The following is a 22,316-nucleotide window of genomic DNA, read 5'->3' on the forward strand; positions in this document are numbered from 1 at the left end:
AGCAGCACACACTGCCCCACACTCACATCTGTGTCTAAAGGCTCAGTCTGGCCCAAATAAACTTGCACTGATGTTGTGAACACTTTTTGAGTCACTTGTGAAGACCCGTCCCCAGTGCTTTGTGCTCGCTCTGGGCACCTATTTAATGCCAGGAGTGGCACTTGCTGTGGCTATTATTTGTTGCTTAGATAGCGCCACAGGTGAGCATAGGGCTTTACTGTACTTCACGCCGATGGAGCGGCTGCGCCAAAGAGCTTGCAGACTAGGTGTTGAACCTTAAACCCTTCCAGCTGTGTGCTGGGCTTCCTACATGGAGCAGTCCCATTGAAGTCACTGGGGATCTTGCAGTGGGGGTGGAATTAATAGACTCTAAGGCCAGATGGGACCCTTATGATCATCTCATCTGATCTGACCTGCACAACACAGGCTGCAGACTCTCACCCAGGAATTCCTGCATCTAGCCTGATAGGGCTGGTTCAAACTAAAGACCTGTTACTGCTTTCCTTGAAAACAGTGGGTGTTTTGCCACTGACTTCAATGGACATTACCATTAAAATCCTCCTCTAAAGAGCTTGAAGATCTTTCAGGATAGAAAGTCCTAGATTAAGTTAGCACAATGGGCTCTTGGTCCATGACTGGGACTCCTTGGTGCTATAACGGTACTGAACAGTGGGTGGAGCTGCATTGCTGTGGGCCCAGCGGCTTTCAAGGCAGTCTCTTAAGAAAGGAGATTGTCTAAATAAAAGTGGCTTGTGCAGGGTTCACTGTACACATGCGGAGAGAGAACGCTGGCTCTGTTTAGGGGAGTCATGCGCAAGTTGCCTGTGTAAATCAGCATAGCTCCGTTGAAAACAATGGAGATAATGCTGATTTACACCAGCTGGGGGCTGGCCAAGGAAGCACAGCTGTGCAGGACCGAATGCTCTGACCATACGCATCTCGGCGCCCAGAGCCAAGCAGTCTGAAGATAGCTCCTGACGCCCCCTGACACTTGATGGCGAAAGCCAAAAAATTCATTATGATATAGAAAAAAGTTTCATTATGGCTGCAGCCACTTTGCTATTTAATTCAGCCGAGGGGAAAAAGTCTGATTTATTTCAAGGTGCGTTAAAGGTCTGTGCTCCCAAACAGGCACTTCCCATCCTAGCTGAAATAGTCCATAAGGGCTTTCTAAGGAGATGGAGCACTTACTTATCCATCCCTAATAATATTTTTTATGTGGAGTAAAGAGAAGAGCTAAGTGGCAGGGCTTCAATGCCACCAGCCCAATAGTCAGCCTAACATGCTATTACGTTGCAGACTGCGATGCTGAGGCCAAGGAATTTTCTTCTGTTCTGTTACCTTGCCAATGGTTCAATCACAACCCTACTCCACCTGAGTGGTGCATGTGTTGTCTCTGGGTCACAGGCAAAGTGTAACAGAAGTAGCACCTTCTATAACCATTTTGTGCAGTCATGTGTGTCTTCACAGCACAGATAACCCTGCAGCTAGCCTATGCCAGCCGACTTGAGATCACAGGGCTCAGGCTGCGGGGCTGTTTCACTACTGTGTAAACTTCTGGCCTCAGGTGGGAGCCTGGGCTCTGGGACAGAGTGAGGTGGGAAATGGGAGTTAGGTGCCCAAATGCCTTTGATGATCTGGGTCTAAGTACTTGGTGCAGAAGTGCAGCTTGCGAGCTGAAGTGTGTACATACACCATCCAAGCTGCTGCGGTTCCTGAACACACACAATCAATGAAATTACATTTGCCTTTATGCACACTGCACATAGTGTATTATTACACAAACTAACACTCAGCTCTTTCCATGTTCAAAGTACTGTACAAACATGAGTTAATGCTCCAAACATCCCAGAGAGGCAAGTAGTACCATTCCCATAATACAGAATGAGACTCAGAGAGGTTAAAAGAGAAGGCCAAGTCAGTCAGTGGCTGGGCCAGGATTAGAACTGGGTTTGTTCTTCTAGCCAGTGTTTCCTCTCTTCACATCATCAAAGTCCTTTACATGCACTAATTAAGCTTCACAACACCTAGGTAGATGGTATTATACCCATTTTACAGAGGGGTAAATTGAGTCCCATATCGTTGGCTAACCACTGGACATCAGTGTCTATGGTATGTCTACACTAGCACTTTGGTATAACTTATGTCACTATGATGTGTAAAAAACCCACCCCCGAGTGACATAAGTTATACTGACAGGTGGACTCTCACCAGCACTCCAAGAAATAGCAAATGTAATAAATATAACACAAGAAAACATGTCAGATGCTCCTGACTAGGAGCCATGAAGAAATGTGGAGTATTATGTCCTCCTGTGATGCTTTGGAATGCAGCATAAGCAATTGTGAAGAGTGCATAGGCAGAACCATCAAGAAAACAGATCCCAGGGGATAGAATGGATCCTTTCCAGGCCCTCAGCCCAGCTAGGTTATTTGTAATCCTTATATGCTGGAGCCTCAGCCTTAACTGCACTGAACATCATAAGTAAGCTGGGGGGAGAAGGCAGCAGCAAAGATTGATTTGGTCTGTTCCTGTAGCAGAAATCCAGAGGGCGATGTCCCCAGGACACTGCAGTCAGCGTGCAAAGATTCCTTCTATTTCTAGAACCTCCTGTCCTGGAGGAGAAAACAAAGCGAGTCTGCAGCTCTGAACCTATGGTGTCTCTTTCTGTGGATGCTCCCAGCCTGCGTCTGGGCACCATAAGGGCTCAGCAGTGCTGTGAGGACAGCTGCTCCACTGGCTGCGCAACAGGGGGATGTGAATGACTAGCAAAAATACAGACTTTGCTTCTGTTTTCAACAATGCAGCCTAGGGGGACTGTGACTGAGTGTTTGTAGGACAGCTCCTTCCATGAGCTCTCTGCCTATGTTGAGTCTAGTTCTACATACTGAGCTCTGCTGCAAGGCCTTATTCAAATATCTTTGATTATTAGAGATAGGAGGAGAGTCACTTCCTCACCCTCTCGTAATATTTAAACAACATGGCCTAGAGGGAAAGGCAGACAGGGCACTCATCAGAAGGTGATTGTTACTGGGGGTGCAAGTGCGTCAGGCAGACCCTGGGCTCCTGTGGGAATTTCTAACGAGCCCATCATTAATTATAACGAGTTATTAACAACAGCAATCTAGAGCAAATCCCTTAACCTGTCTCCAGGATCCTTCAGCTCACTGAAAGAAATACTTAACTCTCTTTCTCCCCCCTCCACCACATGTACACCCATCCCACACCTCAATGCTCCACCTGATCTTTGGATGGAAGGTCCATGTACAGTATTATTGTTGTAGAAGTATCCTGAGCACAAGGTTGTGACTGTACATAACCAGGTGTCACTCTGTTTTCTCAGCGTCAGAAAGCAGGATGTGCATTGCTTGCGAGTGCCAGAGAACCCAAACTGGCAGGAGAGCAGGATGGCACATTGTGGGCACACACCTGCCATGTATCACAGAATTTGTGGGGCAGCCTAGATTTTGTCCAATCAATCCCACATCCTGAAAGCTCAGCTTGTAGCACAATATCCAGTCCCTCTGATACTGTAACAGTTTTGTGACTCAAATGACACTAGGGGTAGATCTTCACTTGAAAGTTGTACTAATATAACTATGTCTGTTAGGGGTGTGTTTTATCCTGGTATAACTGTAGTTGAGGTAGAGTTATACCATTATAAAGTTGCATTAGACTGGTATAGTTATTCCCCTTCCTGGGTGAAAATAGCTAAACCAGTATAAAGGTCCTTTCTACTGAGTCCACGTGAGGAAGGTTCCACTGCTTTGCCTACACTGCTTTATTAAAGGGTACAACTTTCCATTGTAGATGAGGTCTCTGTCACCAAATTTCAGAGAAGCAGCCGTGTTAGTCTGTATCTGCAAAAAGAACAGGAGTACTTGTGGCACTTCTGAGCATAAATTTATGCTCAAATAAATTTGTTAGTCTCTAAGGTGCCACAAGTTCTCCTTTTTGTGTCACCAAATTGTATCAGTATGTGATGCCACCGCCTTCTGACGTCATGATACAGCCTCACCTGATCATTTAGCATACTATCTTGTATCAGGATATGGCAAATCCAGAGGTCTGAAAAGTGGTGACCTTAGTCCATCATCACTGTGCTTTTAGCAGTAGGCCACGCCCAAGCCACGAGCTGGCATTTTAAAACTGTTGCAGCTTTTTCTTTGAGAGGAGCTGAGACATTTGGTCTTCAGCAGAAGCAGCTGCATTTTTAAATGTGCATTTTCAAGCACAAGACTGAGCCAGATTTCACTGAAGCCAATGGAATTACACCTGGGATGAATTTGGCTCTGTAAGATTTGTTTATCTTGTCAGCCTTGTCAAGCATCTCTTTACCCTAACTGGATTTTAGCATTGTTCATCAGGAGGCTTTCTGTGTATTAGTAGAAGCCAAGCTCCCTCTGCTGGCTACCAAGGAGCCAAAGATCTTTAGCAACTCGGCCCATTCTCTCCCATGCCCGAGGTTCACTTGACAGTGAGGGAAATGATATCAAGGCGTCAAACCAGGACAGATAAAAAGCTGATCCCTGTCTTTGGGAATTTCTGAAGACATGCATCGCTTTACACAGAAGGGCAGTAATAATTACCAAGAAGTTACATTTTCCAAGAAAATATCAGCAAAGCTGGAGACCTGGATATCACTCCCAGCTCTGCTGAGTGACCTTGTAAATGATGTCTTTACAAAATAAGCTTATCTCTCAGGCTGTGGAATCATTTTGTGTGCAACTGAAGCCACAGTAGGTGGGTTGGAGTCAAAACCTTGTCCTCATCGTGAGATTGTGTGGTGTGTGTGTGTGTGTGGGGAATTTTCCTGAGTGTGGCAAGCAGGCAAATTTGCAGGTGACCGGCAAGGTCTCTCCTCTCAGTGCACGCTGCCAAGGCACTGTTTTCACTTTGATAGTCCAGCCATGGGTCCTGAGCATCTGCTGGAGTCAGCATGATTATTCCCAGCCTTCGAGCACAGCTTCCGGGCAGGGGTGGGCCGTAAGGTGACCAGATGTCCCCATTTTATAGGGACAGTCCTGATATTTGGGGCTTTGTCTTATATAAGTGCCAACTACCCCTCATCCCCTGTCCCGATCTTTCACCCTTGCTATCTGGTCACCCTAGCGGGCCCACAGACACCCTGCTGGGTATGAGGCACTCCTCTGGGATATGGCTATCTGCAGGGAACAGTGCACACGCCGGCCCACTCCAGGGCACATGCACGGTCACCCCACCATAGGAGATCCTTGGGGGCATGCACTGGCGCTCTCGGGCTGCGCCAGCACCTTGCACGGCATGTAGGACACATTGGTCCCCTGGGCAACATCCAGGGCCAGCTGAGCTCCAGCACTGGTGCCCCTGGGACCTGCCCAGCAGCCCCTAGAGACCTGCTGGAGCCTGAGTGACCCCAGCCGCCCAGGCCATCAGGCCTCCGCCCGCGGGCACGCTCCGCACCAGACAACGCCTACCAGCAGGTGGCGCTGCAGCGCAGGGCGGCCCTCTGTCCCCTCCTCCCTATGGCGGCGCGCGGACCCGGAAGTGGAGTGTGAGGTAGTGGAGTGTGTGGGGGCGCCCAGGGGAGGAGGCTGCTGAGTTCCGTCGCCCCCCCCCGGGGCTGCTACCGAGGGGGTCACCGACGGGGGGGCGGGGGTCTGGGTGACCCCTCCCCCAGCCTGGGAGACTGGAGCCGCTTCCCTGCGCCGCCCCCCCGGGTGTCCCGCCCCCGGCGCCCGGGCCCGGCTCGCTTCCCCCGGCCAGAGCCCGCGGGGCTGTGGGGACCGGACGGGCGCAGCCTTGTCTCCTCCCCGCCGCGCACGGGGCTCTTCTAGCCCCGCAAAACCCCGTTTCCCGCCTGGGCGTGGGGCCGAACCAGCCTCCGCCGCTCCAGGCTCTCCAGCGGGTAGAGAGCGTTAGCCCAGCGCGCCAGCCCGGAGGTGGGGCCCGTTCTCCTTTTCCCCAGAACGGGCCCTGTTTCTACAGCACTCACAGGCCCGCTGTCACCGGCGCTGCGTATCCGTCCCTGGCTCGTCCCAGCGCCCTGGGGACACAGCCAACGGCATCCTCTTGTCAAACAAGGGAAACTGAGGCAGGGAGACTAGAACTCGCCCAGAGTCGCATAAGAAGTCCATGGCAGAGCTGGGAATTGAACGGAGCGCCCAGGAGTCCCGCCCCTGTCAGCCCTAAAACCCGCTCTTCTTCCCCCCCCCGGAGGGTGTTTGTTTCCATCTTGTAATGCGGCAGGATAGCAGACTAATGCATTGGTGCTCTGGTTTGCAACACCAGCAAGCACTGAAGATGACTGAAGTTTTGCAGTGAGGATCTTAGTGCTTGGTGCTTAGCCCTGCTTATTGTTTTTGTCTCTGTAGCAATATATTAGACTAATAAAGCTGTGTCCAAGAGGTGAATGGGGATGGTCCAGTGGTTAGGATACAAGCCTAGAACCTGGGAAACCTTGCATCATATTCCTGTTCTATTACAAACTTCCTGTTTGACACTGAGTCAGTAACTTAGCCTCTCTGTGCCTCAGTTCCCCATCTGGAAAATTGGGATAATAATAGCTAGTTCTTATCTAGCGCTTTTATCAGTAGATCTCAAAGCACTTTACAAAGGAAGTCATCATTAGCCCCCATTTTACAGGTGGGGAAACTGAGGCATGGAAGAGGGATGTGACCAGGCCAAGGTCATCCAGTAGGCCAGTGGGAGAGCCCAGAATAGAAAAGGACTTTCCTACCTCGTGAGGGTATTGTGATAATAAGTATGTTACAGTTTGCAAGGTGCTCAGTATGACAATGGGGGCCATATAAGAACCTAAAGCAGACTATATTCAGTGTGAACAAGTTCTGTTAGTTGAGTTTATCACTGTGAATAATACGTATATTCTTCTGTATTTTTCCTTCGTGGAGATCATCAATAATATATGACATAGACAGGCAATACTCAGTATGACAACTTTGTTGCAAATCTATGAAATACTCTCTCATATGGCACAACTTATGGCTTCTTAAGTCTGTTGATACAGTCAGAAATGCTTGCAGTATATAGATGTGTATTTAAAAGAAAATCATGCAGGGAACATTCTTGACCATGACTATAAGTTAATGTTATTGGCCAGAGGTTGAGGTAGGCTGGAGTGATGAAATAGAGGACCGGTTCATAAACTGATCTAAGTTGGCATAGCATCTTCTGTTTGAATGGTGCTAAACCAGTTTCCACCAGCACAAAATCTGGCCCAGAGTATTTAACTATATTTTGAGAGTCAAACGGGCCACTTTGTGTGGCTTACGTTTGGCCATCGGTGAAAGATTCTGCAGTTTGAACGTAGCTAATTCTGTTTGTGAGCGCATGAGCCAGAATGGAATCCAGTTCATTCTCCCGTGAGCATATTAAGCTAATATTAAAAACTTGTTTTAGTCAGCAAAGAGCAGCTATGACTTGGAACACAGGCAGGGAGTAGAGTGGACGTTAAGTGTAAGGTTTCCATTTGTAAATAGTCCTTTTTCTGATCATAAGCATGTTTTAAAATTGTAAATATTAGTGGGATATTAACCCATATTGCATAACTAGCCCATTATCTCCTTTTTCAAGGGATAGCCGTTCCGACGGAGGAGACTTGAGTGGTAGAATGGCCTTTGTGGTGGTGATGGTGCAGATCTTTAAGTTCAACATCTGGAAAGCTGCAAGACTTTCATTTCCTTTTAGTTGCAACAGTCATTTTCGGGCAGTCCGACATCTTTTGGCTCAGGAGAAGGAGCCATCGCAATCTTCATCACCCACAGGGTTTGGGAATGGAGGAAATTCACACCACCACTGTAGCCACGAGCTTCCAATATTGGGACTTGGGGATGCTGCTGCACGAGTGATCCCCAAATCACATCCTCCTCCCAAAAGCTATAAAGGCCTCACCCCTCAGAAGAATTTGCGGTGGCAGTGGAAGTCTAGAAAGAGAAGCACTGAGCAGGCTGCATCTTCCAGTGAGGAATTTAGGAACCTGAGAGAGGATGACTTTTCAAAAGAGCAGAAAAGACCAATGCCAAAGCCTATGTCCATTGAAAGGACCAAAGGTTCGGAGATCTTGTTTGGCATTGCGCCCTGCTCCCTGGCTTTCTCGCAGTCAAAGAGGGACTTTTTCCAGTTGTTCCTCAAGTCGGACAGCAGCTGCACACAGCCTGTGATGGAAGAGTTTGCCCAACGAGCTAAGGCCTGCGGGGTCCCCGTGCACCATGTCAGAAGGCAGGTGCTGGATGCTCTTTGCAAAGGTCGAGTCCACCAGGGAGTTTGCTTAGAGGTCACTCCTCTCCATCCTAGCAGCTTGGAAGAAGCTGAAACTCCCCAGGTTGGTCTGGGCACACAGCTGATTTGGCTGGTGCTGGAGCAGATACAGGATCCTATGAATCTGGGTGCAGTGCTGCGTTCCGCGTACTTCTTAGGAGTTGACAGAGTGGTGACCAGCCAAAAGGACAGGTAAATTTTATGCTTTGCTTCTGTGGTGGGGTTTCCTGTTCACATTACTGCTGTCTTCCAAGGGATGTTACTGCCTTACATATTTGTATAGCTCCTTTTACCCCGAATGACCCCCAAAGCATGTACCAAACAGATATAGAAACTATATCTGGCTGCTGAAGCTCTGCATATGGGAGGCAGCATGGCCTAGTGGATAGAGCACTGGTCTGGGGAGGCCTGGCTTCTATTCTCAGCTCTGCCCTGGGCCAGTTGAGTGACCGTAGGCAAGTCAGTTCATGCTTCTGTGCCTTTACAGTTTCCCCATCTGTAAAATGGGATAATAATGCTGACCTTTGTAAGGCACTTTGAGAGCTACTGATCAAAAGCAGGTAGAGCTTGGTATTATTAATGTTATTTCACCCCATCTATGATCTCTGATTTTCACGTATGAGTCCTTCAATAATTGGAAAAGCTCCTACCTCTAGTCTACCAAGCGCACCCTCCCTTTCCTTCAAATCCCTTCTTAAATTCCCCTCTTTTCCAGAGGGCCTTCCTACGATGCTCCTCTCACCAGTGCAGTCCCATGTTTTGTTTTAGTTTCAGTTAGATTGTAAAGCCTTGGGGGCAGGAACCTAGATCTCTTATTTGCTTTGTCGAGTGTGTTGTGAATTGGCAGTGCTGTGTAAATAATGGCAGCATTAGGATATCGGCTTTGCTTGCTGCTTTGGGACAGACGCTGATTTCATTTCAGCAACCTGTGCTCCTTCAGAGATGGAAAGTGGGGAAGGTTTCGTTTGCTAACTCCTTTGGATCTCTCTGTTTTCAAATGCATCCCCCCTTTTATCGCTGCAGTCTGCCTTCTGTATGCAACTGCCTTAGAAGCCAGTTAGTGCAGTTTCCATTTGTCAGCTGGAAGGGGTGGGGTGTGTGTGTGACCAACTTGCACCTTTTCCCATTCGACCCCTCTCACTGCCTCTGCAGCAGGACCATGAGCCAAAATTAGAAAATCCTCTGCTCCCCATTGGACAGTATGTTGCGTAACTACCGGCACACTGGGCAATCTCTGATTGCTGTTTTTTCCGTTATTGCTATAAGAGTTTCTGAGTTGCAAAGGGATTAAAAACATATCTTAACCTCTGGCATTCTAACTGCCCCCTCTGCACTCATTCATTTCAGTGACCAAAAAGCCATTCCCTTTCAGCCGTGGAGAGAAGGGATTTTTTTTTTCTGCAGTCCAAGTTTTCAAACCCTATGGGTCTGATTCTGCATGTGGAAAGACTCCAGGATATAATGAGGATTTGCTCACACATACTTAACTGTCCTGTCCCCCAGTGCTAACTCCTCATAAAGGGAACTGGAGCCCTTCTCTGAGCTTATTCTGTATAAGATGCCAAGAGTAATTTCCTTCTTCCAGTATGTATTGCTTTGTTGTCTTTGCCTAAACAGTTCACCAGTCTTTCAAATAAGATGTAAAACCAAGGTCCTTTTGTAGGCATTAAAGATCCCATCATCCTTTTTGTAAGAAATAAAGTGTCAGTCCCACCACTCTGGACATATTCCAGCTCAGGTTGTTGCATCCTGCCTACTTTGTAGTTTCAGCTGGATGCTACCTTTTTCACCTAAATTGTTGAGATGCCATGTTCCACCCTGGAAATGGATGGCCATATCCTTGTATAGGGTGTGTGTATATGTTTGAACTACTGAGGGTTTTAAAGCAATTAATAGATCATGCCCCAGCGACATCAATTTTGATTTGTTCACCACCACGAAAACTGCGCTCTCTGAGTCAATGTGGATCACAAAGGTGTGTGAGAGGTGAGGACAAAGCATTCTCGGTCGAGGGGATCTGGCTTTGGAACAAACTCCCAGAGGACATCAGGTGAATCCAGAGTTTGACCATCTTTTGGAAATTTTGCAAAGCCTTCCTCTTTGAGAAAGCCTTTCCATCATAAAAATGACCCTCGCAGCACTGACAGGCTTTCTACCCCAAGATGCTACTAAAAAAATCGAAAACCCGTACCCCCAAGTAAAGTTTTGTTCTGAAACAGAGCTGGAGTCCCCTTGAAGTCTGCTGGGGAGAAAACTATTGCTACTGATTTTACAGGGAAGGCATTCAGATACTGTGGTATAAAACCTCAGGATAGCTAGAGAGATGGGATCTCTTGGGATGCAAAGAGGTTTGTAAGCATGCTCAGTTCTGTGCTGTGCACAAACACACACCCACACAGATTGCCATGTGTCCACAGCTCCTAAGTGGAGTGTATAAATTGACTAAAAAGGCACAGGTACTGCTGGTCAGAACAGCCCTGAATTCTTTTCTATCCTAGGTTTTTTTCTTTTTTCCTATGGTATGTTTATTCTAGTCACTCTGCCTCTAGATTAAAAAGTGCAAGACTGCTGCTTGCAGGATTGCGAGATTTGGCCGGATGCCTGCTGTTCTCACTCCAGGGATGAATGCATTCTTGCACCTCTGAGCTGTGCTTTTCTGATCAATATCATTTGCTGAGCCACTCCACCACTGTGTATGTTTTTTTGGAGATATATTTTAATACAGAGGGAACACAATTATTTTGTGGTAGAACTATTAAGGTTGCACCCAGAAGCCCCAGTCAGGGAGCAGGGTGCCACTGTGCTAGGCACTGGACATGCAAATAACATAAAGATAATCCCTGCCCTAAGGAAAGTACAATCTAAGTATAAGATGAGAAACAACAGGTGGAGATGAACAGACATGGGGAGCACAAGGGAATAGCAAGAGGATTATGAGCAAGGTGATGAGCAATGGTCCCAGCAGACCAGCAGCCTAACTATTGCATTATAGGCATCACAGCAGAGGTGATTTTAAGGAGGATAGAGTAGAAGCCTTGTGAGGCCCGTGATGGTGGGAGGGATGCTCGCTTCTGCCTGCCTTCTCTCTTCTGAATAGCTTCTGCTGAGGGAGGCAAATAGGGGATTAGCCCTGCTGATACAGGTGTGTGGCAGGAAGGTCTCATGTATGCAAGGCTAGGATTCACATAGATCTTTAACAATGGGAAGGAGTCACCAGTGCAGTAGGTACATATAAAGATAGCCAGAGGTATTTAAACTTGGTTTGATGAGAAGTTTTGTTTTGTTACCATTTTTAGTTCGTCTTGGTGTCAGAAGTGCTCCTCCAGTCTTGTCCCTGTGTTCCTGTCAAAACCTCCCATTCCCTATAAGAAAGTGCATCTATAAAGTGAAGAGAATCATTTGTAAACTGATTTAAAGTGAGTCATGAAAGCAATCGGATGAGCTAGTAAAAACAGTTTTTCAGGGGTTTTGTTTTACTTTGTTTAACTTGGAACTTTTCTTGGCTTCTCTACTCACAGCTGCCCCCTTACTCCTACGGTGAGCAAAGCAAGCGCTGGAGCCATGGAGGTTTTGGAAGTATACAGCACAGATAATCTCCAGAGATTTCTGAAGGTAGAAGAGCCCAGTTTTCTTTTTTTTCTTTGTCCTTTTACCACTAAAGGTCCAAAGAACTTTCAGGTCATCTCACCAAGTAGATCGTGTGGCCTGTCAGAGATCACCTTTTTACAACATTTGGTGCACAGCTATAGGCTGTTACATGCACATCCCTGATCACAGAGATTTCAAAGGCACAAATGGCACCCAGCTCCCAGTTTCACTTACTATCTGTAGTTATAAGCTATATCTTTACCTATCAAGTAAATAAAGACACTTGCCTGGGTTGATGCTTTTGAACTAAGTACCTTGTAACCTTTTAACGTGAATATCCCTTAAACAGCTAAGGGAATTTAAAATAAATATGTATCAATTGCTTATTTTAGGCCACCATACCATGTATTAGCTAAACAATAACAGCACTGCCACTTATTCTGATTTCTCCTCAGCCATGAGAATCTGGTTCAGACACTTAATTATTTATTTGTATTGTGTTGGTGCCTATGACCCCAATCAGGGATTAAGGCCCTGTTGTGCTCGGCGCTGTACAAATATATAACATGGTGATGGGTCCTGTCCCAGTGAGTTTACAATCTAACTAGATAAAAATCCCAAACTGTTTCTGGATAAGTAACAGCCTTGGTCCAAGGCATCTGTGGGAGAACTTCCCACTGGTTGCAAAAGGAGACTGTGCAGTGTCTGCTTTCTAAGGGAGCTAAAATCAGTAAATAAGTTGCAATAAATACATTGCAGGGCCAAGTGAGTAGCTCTCTCTATGTATCAATAGGTGTAGATTTTAATGCTTCATATAGGAACATTTTTATAAACTGAAACAAATAAAGGCACCTGCTTCCATGTTGTCAGGGTTGATGCTTTTGAACTAACCACCCTGTAATCCTTTTGAATAAATGTCCCTTAAAGAGCAAAGGAAATTTTCAAAAGCACCTAAGTCACTTAGGAGCACAACTCCTATTGAAAGTCAACGGCACGTGTGGTCCTGAATCACTTATGTGCTTTTGAAAATTCCCCTATATGTGCATAGAGAACAGATCTAATATTGATGTAACTTATGGGTATAGTTTTCAAAATTGACTGAATCCCATTTTCAAGGACTTATGTTACTTTGAAAAATGGGATTTGGGCCCATGAATCACTCAGATGCTTTTGAAATTTTACCTTACACCTGTCACAGTGTGACTGACCCTTTAAGGGGAGATGGGTCCCAGCCCCACCGTGACACTTAACAGGTGGAGAGAATGATAATGTCACATGACAGGCAGGCCATGCGGCTAAATCAGGCTTTCTGAGGGGAAAGTTAAAAAGAGAGCAAGAGGATTGTGTGAGCAGGTCTGCACAGCTCCTCTTAGCTCCCAGGCACAGGGCCTGGGAAGCGCAAGAGCTAATACCTGCTAGAAAGGCTAGAGTGTAGAGACCAAGCTTGCTGAAGGAGAAGCTTCAGCAGCAGTTTTGTTCCCTCTGGAGCTTGGTATTAATAAACCAGATCCCAAGAAGAGGTGTTAGCTGATACACAAAAGCCTTTGTGAAGTTATTAAGGAGCCTGAGAGAAAGAAACTGAAGCAGCCACGTCACTGAGCCCAGAGAAAGTAGGCAGCTCTGCAATCGCCTTTAGGAGCATGTCTGCACTGCAGCTGGGAGAGAAGGCTCCTAGCCAAGGTGGACTGATGTACTGGGGAGGGCTAAAGTGAGAACAGTAAAATCAGCTGTGTGGACATTGCAGCATGGGCAGTGGTACGGGCTCACCAGATGAGCATTGATTAGGGTGACTAGACAGCAAATGTGAAAAATCGGGATGAGGTGGGGGGTAATAGGAGCCTACATAAGAAAAAGACCCAAAAATCGTGACTGTCCCTATAAAATCGGGACATCTGGTCACCCTAGCGTGGATCCACTGGGTCAGACGAGCTGATAATTGTGCGGCTAGTGCATGCTACAGCCCGTGCTGCAACCTCCACATAGCTATTTTTAGTGAGCTAGCTTGAGTGGAGCTAGCGCCTCTCTGTCTTTCCTGGGCTGGGAGGTTCGCTCTCAGCTGCAGGTAGACATACCTCTGTTGAGTTTGCGCATTGTTTCTCTGTCTTATGCACCACCAGCTACAGCTGCTGCTCAAAGGCTGGTCACACGAGGGCAGCATTGTGCAGCAGTTAAAATGTAGAGGCAAAGAGAAACCGTGGGTGAGTTGAAATGCTGTGAATGCTGTGAACCTTGTTGAAGGGGCAGCTACAAAATGAATCTGGAGATCTGAGCTCCATAGTGAAACCTCTGATGAATAACTCCATGGAAGGGGAAGAATGTTTTGAAAAGACTCTTAAAACAAAAAATATCCTTGCATTAGGGTTGCCAGGCATCCGGTTTTCGACTGTAATGCCCGGTTGAAAAGGGACCCAGGCAGCTCCAGTCAGCACTACTGACTGGGCTGCTAAAAGTCCGGTTGGTGTCATAGTAGAGCCAAGGCACGCTCCCTGCCTGCCCGTGCACCGCGTGGCTCCCAGAAGCAGCTGATATGTCCGACTTGTTGGTGCAGGGGTTGCCACGGGGGCTCTGCACGCTCCCCTTGCCCTGAGTGCCAGCTCCGCAGCTCTCATTGGCCTGAACCTCGAATACCCTCCTGCACCCCAACACTCTGCCTCAGCCCTGAGACCCCTCCTGTACCCAAACTCCCTCCTGGAGCCCGCATCCACTCCTGCACCCCAACTCCCTGCCCCAAGTCAGAACTCCCACTCCCACTCTAACTCCCTCCCAGAGCCCACACCCAAACCCTCTGCCTCCTCCCACACTCTGAACCCCTCAGCCCAGCCCAGAGCTCCCTCCTGCACCCCAAACCTTGGCCCCACCCCAGAGCCCATACCCCCAGCCAGAGCCTCACCCCTTCCTGTACCCCAACCCCTTGTGCCACTCCGGAACACCCTCCTGCATATCGAACCCTCATTTCTGGCCCCACCCCAAAGACCACACCTCGAGTCGGAGCCCTCACTCCCTTCTACACCCCAACCCCCTGTCTCAGCCTGGTGAAAGTGAGGGAGGGAGGATGGAGGGAGCAGGAGCGAGGCCTCGGGGAAGAGGCGGGGCAAGGATGTTCGGTTTTGTGTGATTAGAGAGTTGGCATCCTTACTTTGCATTAGAGAGGGTATCTGATCAGTTTTGGAGGAGTGTTTGGAGGCCAGTGAATTGCATGGACTTGGTGTTAGAGAAATGTCTGTGGAGCTCGCACTTGTTTGCTATGTAGTTGTAGCTGTGTTGGTCCTAAGGTATTAGAGAGACAAAGTGGGTGAGGTAATATCTTTTATTGGACCAACGTCTGTTGGTGGAGATCCCATACAGTCAGTATTTTTCTCCCTGCGTATCCTATTTTGACCACCAGGAAGGTACCGAGATGTCTAGCCCCCTTCCTTCCAGTGCAAAGCTGGAAACCTTCTCCAGCCCAACTATAGATCTATGGCAGCCGGCGCTCTGGATGATGGTGAGATAAAAAGCACATAGAAGATATTGATATTTAATTGAAACACCTGGAAGAATCATCGTGTTACTATAAAGCTCAATTTATTAACATTTTGGGCCATTGCAGCAGTCCATTTAATTGGACCCAGATTGGTCAGTCTAACCTGTGGCATCACAGGAGTGTAAATTTAATGTAGTGTAATGTAAAAAGTGCAGATTTCGCAGGAAATGAGGTTGGCAAGAAGCAGCAACTTGACTCTTGTTAAAGTGGATTTTCTAGTTAAAGGGACCCTGGCCAAATTAAGGCACCTGTACTGAGCTTTTGTCAAATAAAATGGGATTACTAGTCTTCTAAGATGCCACTCAACGAGAGTAAGGGAAGCAGAATTGGCCCACTAGTTAGATAAGGGCGTTGGGAGCTGAAAGTGTTCAGAGTGTTTAAAAATCAGGTTGCATATTTAAGGGCATAATTTTAGGCATCCAAGTTTGAAAGTTTTGGTTTGGGCTTCTCAAGACAGGTCTACACTTCAGGTTTTGCAGGCGTTGCTGTACTGGTTACAGGTGTGATTTTTTTAAAGGATTTAGGAATGCTGGCAGAAATCCTAGTGGAGATGCAGCTACAGCAGCAAAAAATTCCTTTTACCAACATAGTTTATTTTGCTTACTGGACTGGAATAAGTTATGCCAGCAAAAGCACTTTTTTGCTGGTATAAGCTGTGTGACAGATATTTGCAACCCCATGCAGTATCTTTGGGGGCATTGTGTTAAATTTATATACGACTGTGTGGGAGGGTTACCACAGCTCTCCAGGAACCAGAGACAGTGGAGTTCGATTAAAGTGAATCACTTAGATTGCAAACACCTCCAGAGAGGTGCCACCCTCTTGGGAGGTTTGCATGTTCTGGTTCAAACGGGTTTTCCCAGAAACCAACAGACAAAGAAAGGGATTTTGGTATTAAAACGCTGAGTTTGAACTGACTCAGGGCCTTCTGTCTGATCCAGCGAACGGACAGGAGGGATCCTGACCCTTGTGGAAGAGTTGGAAAGATTTTGGCCTGCTAGGGCCTCATAAGACTGATGGGTAATTCCTGGTATGTTTTCTGTGAGTTTAAATCTGTTTACTGTTTCCTGTATGTTTTCTCTGTAATTCTTTCTACATTTAGAAAACGTGTGTGTGCTTGGAAAGAGCTGTGTGGTAACTTGTGACAGCTGGGAATACACTGTTCATAGCCCTCAGAAAGAGCAGCAGGCTGGTCTGCTGGGGATGTCAGGGAGTGGGAGAAGGGTCCCTCCCAGAGCCCTGACTGGGAACTTCTGGAGTGGCCCATGGGGGTGGGGTTACAGGTGCAGTTACTCTGAAACTGTGGCAAGCTATCACTACAGTTGCAGGGTTTTGCCAGTATAGCTATGTTGGTATAAGTTTTAAGTGTAAACAAGATCTAGATGTATTAAAAAACGAACAAACCAGAAGAAACACCGTAGGTTAGCTGCATGTTTGTGCTGAAAATCTAAAAGCTTATATGTGTATGTATTGTTCTTATAAATTTAAAGAACCTGGAATCATATTTTTCTTTTTTGTCTCCTTTTCTTTCTAAGGCTAAAACTGAAGAAGGCTGGGAAGTCATAGGAACAGTCAGCAAATCTGAGGTTGAGGATAAGGTCCCCGTCATCAGCTGCTTAGAGTTTCACTGGAATAAACCCACTGTTTTAGTATTAGGTATGCTACGGTGCAAAACTTGAACTGGGGTGAAGGTTCGTGATATGGAGATGTCACCTCTTAAGCTAGTGCTGATGTAGTGGCCAGAGAGGTCAGTGTTCATGGCTCTAAATTTGTAAGTGCTCAGACAGGTATAGGATGGCATTTCTAAGGTGGTGGGTGCAGGTGAGTCTCCATGCTATTCAGGCTTGGGCTGTACTGAGATTGCCAACAAGAGTGTCCATTACATGGGCAGCTTTGATAATGTGGACAGCTGCCCCAGTGGATATAGGATCTAGCTGCTCATTCCGCACAGCTGGCTACCAAACAGCCATCAGTGTTTCTCAGGCAGGGGTATGTGTACCGCTGGGGGTACGCAGAGGTGTACATCGACTCATCTAGATATTTGCCTAGTTTTACAACAGACTACACTAGCAAAGTCAGTACAAACTAAAATTTCATACAGACAATGGCTTGTTTATACTTCTCTATACACTATATGCTGAAATGTAAGTAAAATGTTTATATTCAAATTGATTTATTTTATAATCATATGGTAAAAATGAGAACGTAAACAATTTTTCAGCAAGTGTGCTGTGACACTTCTGAATTGTTATGTCAGATTTTGTAAGCAAGTAGTTTTTAACTGAAGTGAAATTTGGGGTTCACAAGACAAATCAGACTCCTGAAAGGGGTACAGTAGTCAGGAAAGGTTGAGAGCCATGGAGATACAATATTAACTTTTGGTCACTTCCAACCTTTTTCTCATTTGGAGTGACTCTAGTTTGTTACTTGACCCCTGAGCAGTGCACATCCCTCCTCACCCCAAACTTATCTTAAGCAGATAAAGGAGGTGATTGCAGTGAATTTGCCAAGATGCTGTCTTTTATGGAGAAATGTTTGAGTTTATATGGTCTGAATGGTAGAGAAGCAAGTAGATGTTACAGCTGAAGTAAGAAACATTGCAGAATTATCCAGGAATGCATATTTGGAAGCCCTTTTTGCTGCTTCATGTCAGCAGGCAACGAAGGTGGTTTGAACCATTGCACTGGAGGGTAATGTCATGCTGACGATCAGCCATTGAGGGGCTGTAATCCTGCCTGATACTACCATTTACTTGGCTCTGAAGACATTTCTTTAATTAAAATGTTTATTGAACTCCAGGAAATACTGACAAGACAACACAGCAAATCTGGCATCTCTACAAGATGTGTGGCACTATATTACAAAGGGAATAGAAAGGCTGGCAATGCAGATGATGGACCACAAAGAAATACATACCAGAAGCGATGACAACAGCAAGAGAAAGGAAGAGAGAGAAAGTGACAGCAGTGTCATTACCTTGAATTATGAGAGATTTCTCCCGGAAAAAGTCCAAATATTCTTTTGTCAGGGGAGACTGGAGGCTGATTGGTAGATGCATGAGAAGAGTTCCCAAACCTTACAACAGTAATGACTTCAACTCTCTACTGAGCACTAACTCTTCACTGAAAAGAAAATTGAACATTATGGAGTTGTGTGAGACTGGGGTTGTTTGAAGAAATGTCCTGGATCTAAATATGTAGCATACCTGTGGCAGCAAACAGAGAAGAGCAGCAATAAATTAGTGTGGAAGCAAGCTTCCCACACACTGTCTTATAAGAAAAGTGTTACAGACTTGAATTTGCCTTTCCAGCATCCTAGTCAGCTACAGTCTTGCTCGCTTGCCAAAGAGAATGATCTGAACAATATCTCTTAATGTTGTCTGTGTGTAAAGTCAATGCCTAAGGCAACAGATTGACTTCCCTAGAGACTGAAGGTCTCTGCATGGGCTGGGATAGGATTAACTCCCTTTCCTGTCCTGCCAGTTCTGCATATCCTTTCAGTTCTTGGCATGGGTGCTGAGTCTGGAAATAAGGGCGCCTACTGTGGTTTTGTTTATTTGGACACCTGTCCACTTAGATCAATCAAATTCATTTTTAACAGGCCACTGAACAACCATCATCTTTTGGTCGCTGCTTATTTTGGCTGGATTTGAGCTGTCAACATCCAACGCTACAATAGTTAATGATAACATAAATTCTGGCCGTGATATTCAACATCATGCTTCATGGCATAAGCCAAGTTCTAACTATGTGATGTAGGAGGTTTCTTGCACTGTGCTCTGAAGCGTCAGGTGCTGGTCATTATCGAGATGAGATACTGGACTAAATGTGGAGGTGAAAGTAAGTCCATGTGGTCTGGTATGGCATACTGGCAAGAGCCAGTACACAGTCATCCGTACTGGCAGGGCGATTTAAAGGGCCCGGGGCTCCTGGCAATACTAATAAGTCCTTTAAGTTACTTTCAGTCCTGACTAAATGGACCATGGTCTGATCCCGTCTGGCCAATCCTAACTTAGAGATGAAAGGCTCTGCATCCCATTATCAAGCCCCTGAATCATCAGGCCACACTCTAAACAATATTACAGTCAGAAAGAAATAATTAAATGATTGCATTTCAGCTGCACTCTGAGAGACAAAACTATGAGATTAAAGTCAAAGAGCCAAAGTGGTAAATGTTTTGTGCAGCAATATAAACTAGCATCTTGTATTATTTTATCTGATTCCATCAGCACTCCCTCCCACGTCATTCTGTATCAGCAAGTCTCTTGCCCTGAATTTATGGGTTCTAATTATCTTAAGCGACTAAGGCCATAAAAAGCTTTGTAAAAGCTGGAAGCAAAATTGCTGCTTTTATTGGGAATCATAAGACCCTTATCAGTGAGAGAAAGGGAGTGTTCCAGGAAACATGACATCTCTGACAATAGCTGTTGTCCCAAGCTGAAGGAACACACTAGAATATGAGCGCAAAAGTCTAATGAGATGAATATTGCTTGAAGTTATAAAACTTTTCTCTTCTGTATCAAATCAAGAAAAAGTAGAAGGGAAGGTGAAATCCTTGCTTTTCCCACCAACAGTGGTTGAGATGCTAGCCTAGGAGACCCAGGTTTGAGTCCCTGCTCTGCCTCAGACTGCCTGTGTAACCTTGAACAAGTCACCTTAGCTGCTCTGTGTCTCAGTTTCCAATCCATAGTATGGAAATAATAGCACTGCCCTATCTCACCGGGGTGTTGAGTGGATAAATATATTAAAGACTTGAGGCGCTCAGATAGTACAGCAATGGTGGCAATATAAGTACCTTAGAAAAACTGGAGAGATGATTTGGTGACAGCCTCAGAAGATGGAGGCTTGCAGGCATGTTACAGAGACAATTCCAGCATGTAGGACAGCTGCTAGGTTCTAGAGTAATAAGTCTACAATGCAGTAGAGATGGCCAGTGTATCAATTAACAATCCCTTTTTGGCAAGGCTCAAAAAGGGGAATGGGTGCCTTCCTGTTCTATGAATCTTTCTGTTGGCTGCAGACCAGGGACCTTATTCTGTCTTTGTCTAAAATGTACCAGGTGCATTTATGGAGCTCGATAAAAAATGAACATGAAAACACCTTTTGATAATAGAGCCGATGTGGAGTCCGAGGTAGGGGGAAGGTACTGGGGTTCTGTATAGCCTGGGCCTTCTGTATTCATTTGTCTACAAGTGGAATTGTTTTAAGCAGCTCCCTTTCCATTTTCCTTTGTGACAATACAAGCCAAACTACTACTAATGACCTGGCATAGATTTCTACTCTGCTTCACTAGTGTATCAGGTCAAACATATTAGGGTTTTTGGATGGTTTAGCAACTAATCAATTGAAGCCTCTGGTTAAACTCTCTGTGTTCATGAGTTGCACCCAGCTGGTAGTACCGTCTACTGGAAAAGTTGAACAAGTCAATATCAATAGAGACAAATGAGTTGCTGTACCAGATCAGACCATTGGTCCATCAACCTCTATATCCAGCTTCCAGCATTGGACACTATGAAGCTTCCTCCTGTAATGTGCCTGGTCAACTGTGCATTGCTGTACATTGGGAATAGGGAAGGATTTCCCCTGGCCCTTGAAAGGGTGCTATGAGGCTTTGTAATGAGAGTGCTGCAGAAGCGCAAGATATTAGCACTGGCTCAGAAACTCCCTAGACCTCCACAAACAAATCCAGATAGGTTGAAATGGGCCAATAAGGAAAACTAGATACAGTGCTGTCATTTGTTACCTCTGATTTCAATTTAACAGCTGGATCCTGCAAAACTACTCTTGATCATGTATATTGTCCTATCAAACTCAATGGGACAATTCCTGTGAGTCAGCATTTGTCAGGAGGGTGTTCTGGTTTTATTTTAAAAAGGCATTTGTTGACGGTTTTATTCATAAATCAGTGGCAGAGTTGTGAAAATGTGCGAAGTTGGCAACACAAATGCATGAACATACCCATACAATATCTTTTTTCTGCAGGGAATGAAGGGTATGGGCTGTCTTTGAAGACAAGAAGTTTGTGCCACAGGATGCTAATCATCCCTCCTGGAAGAACGTTGCAGCCTGGGATTGAATCGTTAAATGTTTCTGTTGCTACTGGTAAAAATAATTTAATCGCTCAAACTGATTGCAATTCATGTTTCTTTAAAGATAAAAATTTTCAGGAAATGTTTCTATTAGTCATGCCTTTTTGTTTTTTTGCAGGGATTCTCTTGCATTCTATATGCAGCCAAAAAATAAAGTAACGGAATGTGATTTTACTGTGAATTGCATAGATCTTTAAAAATCCAACCCTTTTGAGCAGGGAAAACAGTTCAGTATTGTGTGGCTTCACTGATAATCAGTAGAGGCAGAAACCTTGTTGCACTTTCCAGAGTCTTTGTACAACTGTGAGCTTCTGAGAAGCTAAGAAGAAAGTAAACAGTGAACCTTCTGCTGTGGAATGTTCAACTTAAACTTTAGAAGATTCCAGATACCATTCCAGGTTATGTCCAGCGTCCTACTCTTCCAGGTTGTCTCTGCAGAATGTTCTACCTGAGTACTGGATGCATTGGCTTCATCGAACTGTGTTTACAGACTGCTATAAGTTCCAGGAACTTGTTGAATACATAAACTCCAAGAGACAAGATTAAAAGAAAATGTGACAGAGAGAAAGCTGGATTTTAAAAACAGGTAGCCAAATCTCTCTCTGTTTACTAATGCAAAACAGCCATTAAAATAAATGAACCTTGTTTGTTTGTTTGTTTGTTTGTTTTTTACACTAACACCCCTTTACATTCCCAGTGAGATCTTTGCTTGAATAAAGACTGCAGAATTGGGCCTATTCTGTATGTTTTTTCATAGTGTGATGGTGTTTCCCATTCCACATCACTGTTTGAACATCTGAAAACATGTTGCATTGAATTTGACTGCAAAATAGGTCGGTGAACACAATCGTGTGACAGATG

At 45.6% G+C, this 22,316-nt stretch overlaps 1 protein-coding gene across 2 annotated transcripts; it reads left to right on the forward strand.

The window, feature by feature from the left end:
• The first annotated feature begins 5,746 nt into the window (after positions 1 to 5,746).
• MRM1 (mitochondrial rRNA methyltransferase 1) lies at positions 5,747 to 22,100 on the forward strand. 2 transcript variants are annotated; one of them, XM_030536571.1, is made up of 6 exons: positions 5,747 to 6,318; positions 7,573 to 8,448; positions 11,775 to 11,868; positions 16,903 to 17,023; positions 21,349 to 21,468; positions 21,550 to 22,100. In XM_030536571.1, exons 2-6 carry the CDS (start codon positions 7,610 to 7,612, stop codon positions 21,612 to 21,614), a joined length of 1,239 nt encoding a protein of 412 aa, XP_030392431.1. In that variant the 5' UTR covers positions 5,747 to 6,318; positions 7,573 to 7,609; the 3' UTR covers positions 21,615 to 22,100. The 2 variants fall into 2 exon arrangements, with proteins under 2 accessions (XP_030392431.1, XP_030392432.1); XM_030536572.1 differs by having other exon boundaries at positions 5,748 to 6,318; positions 21,574 to 22,100.
• Positions 22,101 to 22,316: the final 216 nt, after the last annotated feature.

This window comes from Gopherus evgoodei, chromosome 17, assembly GCF_007399415.2.
Source record: "Gopherus evgoodei ecotype Sinaloan lineage chromosome 17, rGopEvg1_v1.p, whole genome shotgun sequence".
Taxonomy (NCBI): domain Eukaryota; kingdom Metazoa; phylum Chordata; order Testudines; family Testudinidae; genus Gopherus; species Gopherus evgoodei.

What these genes read in the sequence shown, in the direction of transcription:
- MRM1 (XM_030536571.1), top strand. Translation starts at nt 7,610, where the DNA reads ATGGCCTTTGTGGTGGTGATGGTGCAGATCTTTAAGTTCAACATCTGG. An exon ending in GTGACCAGCCAAAAGGACAG is followed by an intron (nt 8,449 to 11,774) that starts GTAAATTTTATG and finishes CTCTACTCACAG; the next exon opens with CTGCCCCCTTACTCCTACGG. An exon ending in ATCTCCAGAGATTTCTGAAG is followed by an intron (nt 11,869 to 16,902) that starts GTAGAAGAGCCC and finishes TTTCTTTCTAAG; the next exon opens with GCTAAAACTGAAGAAGGCTG.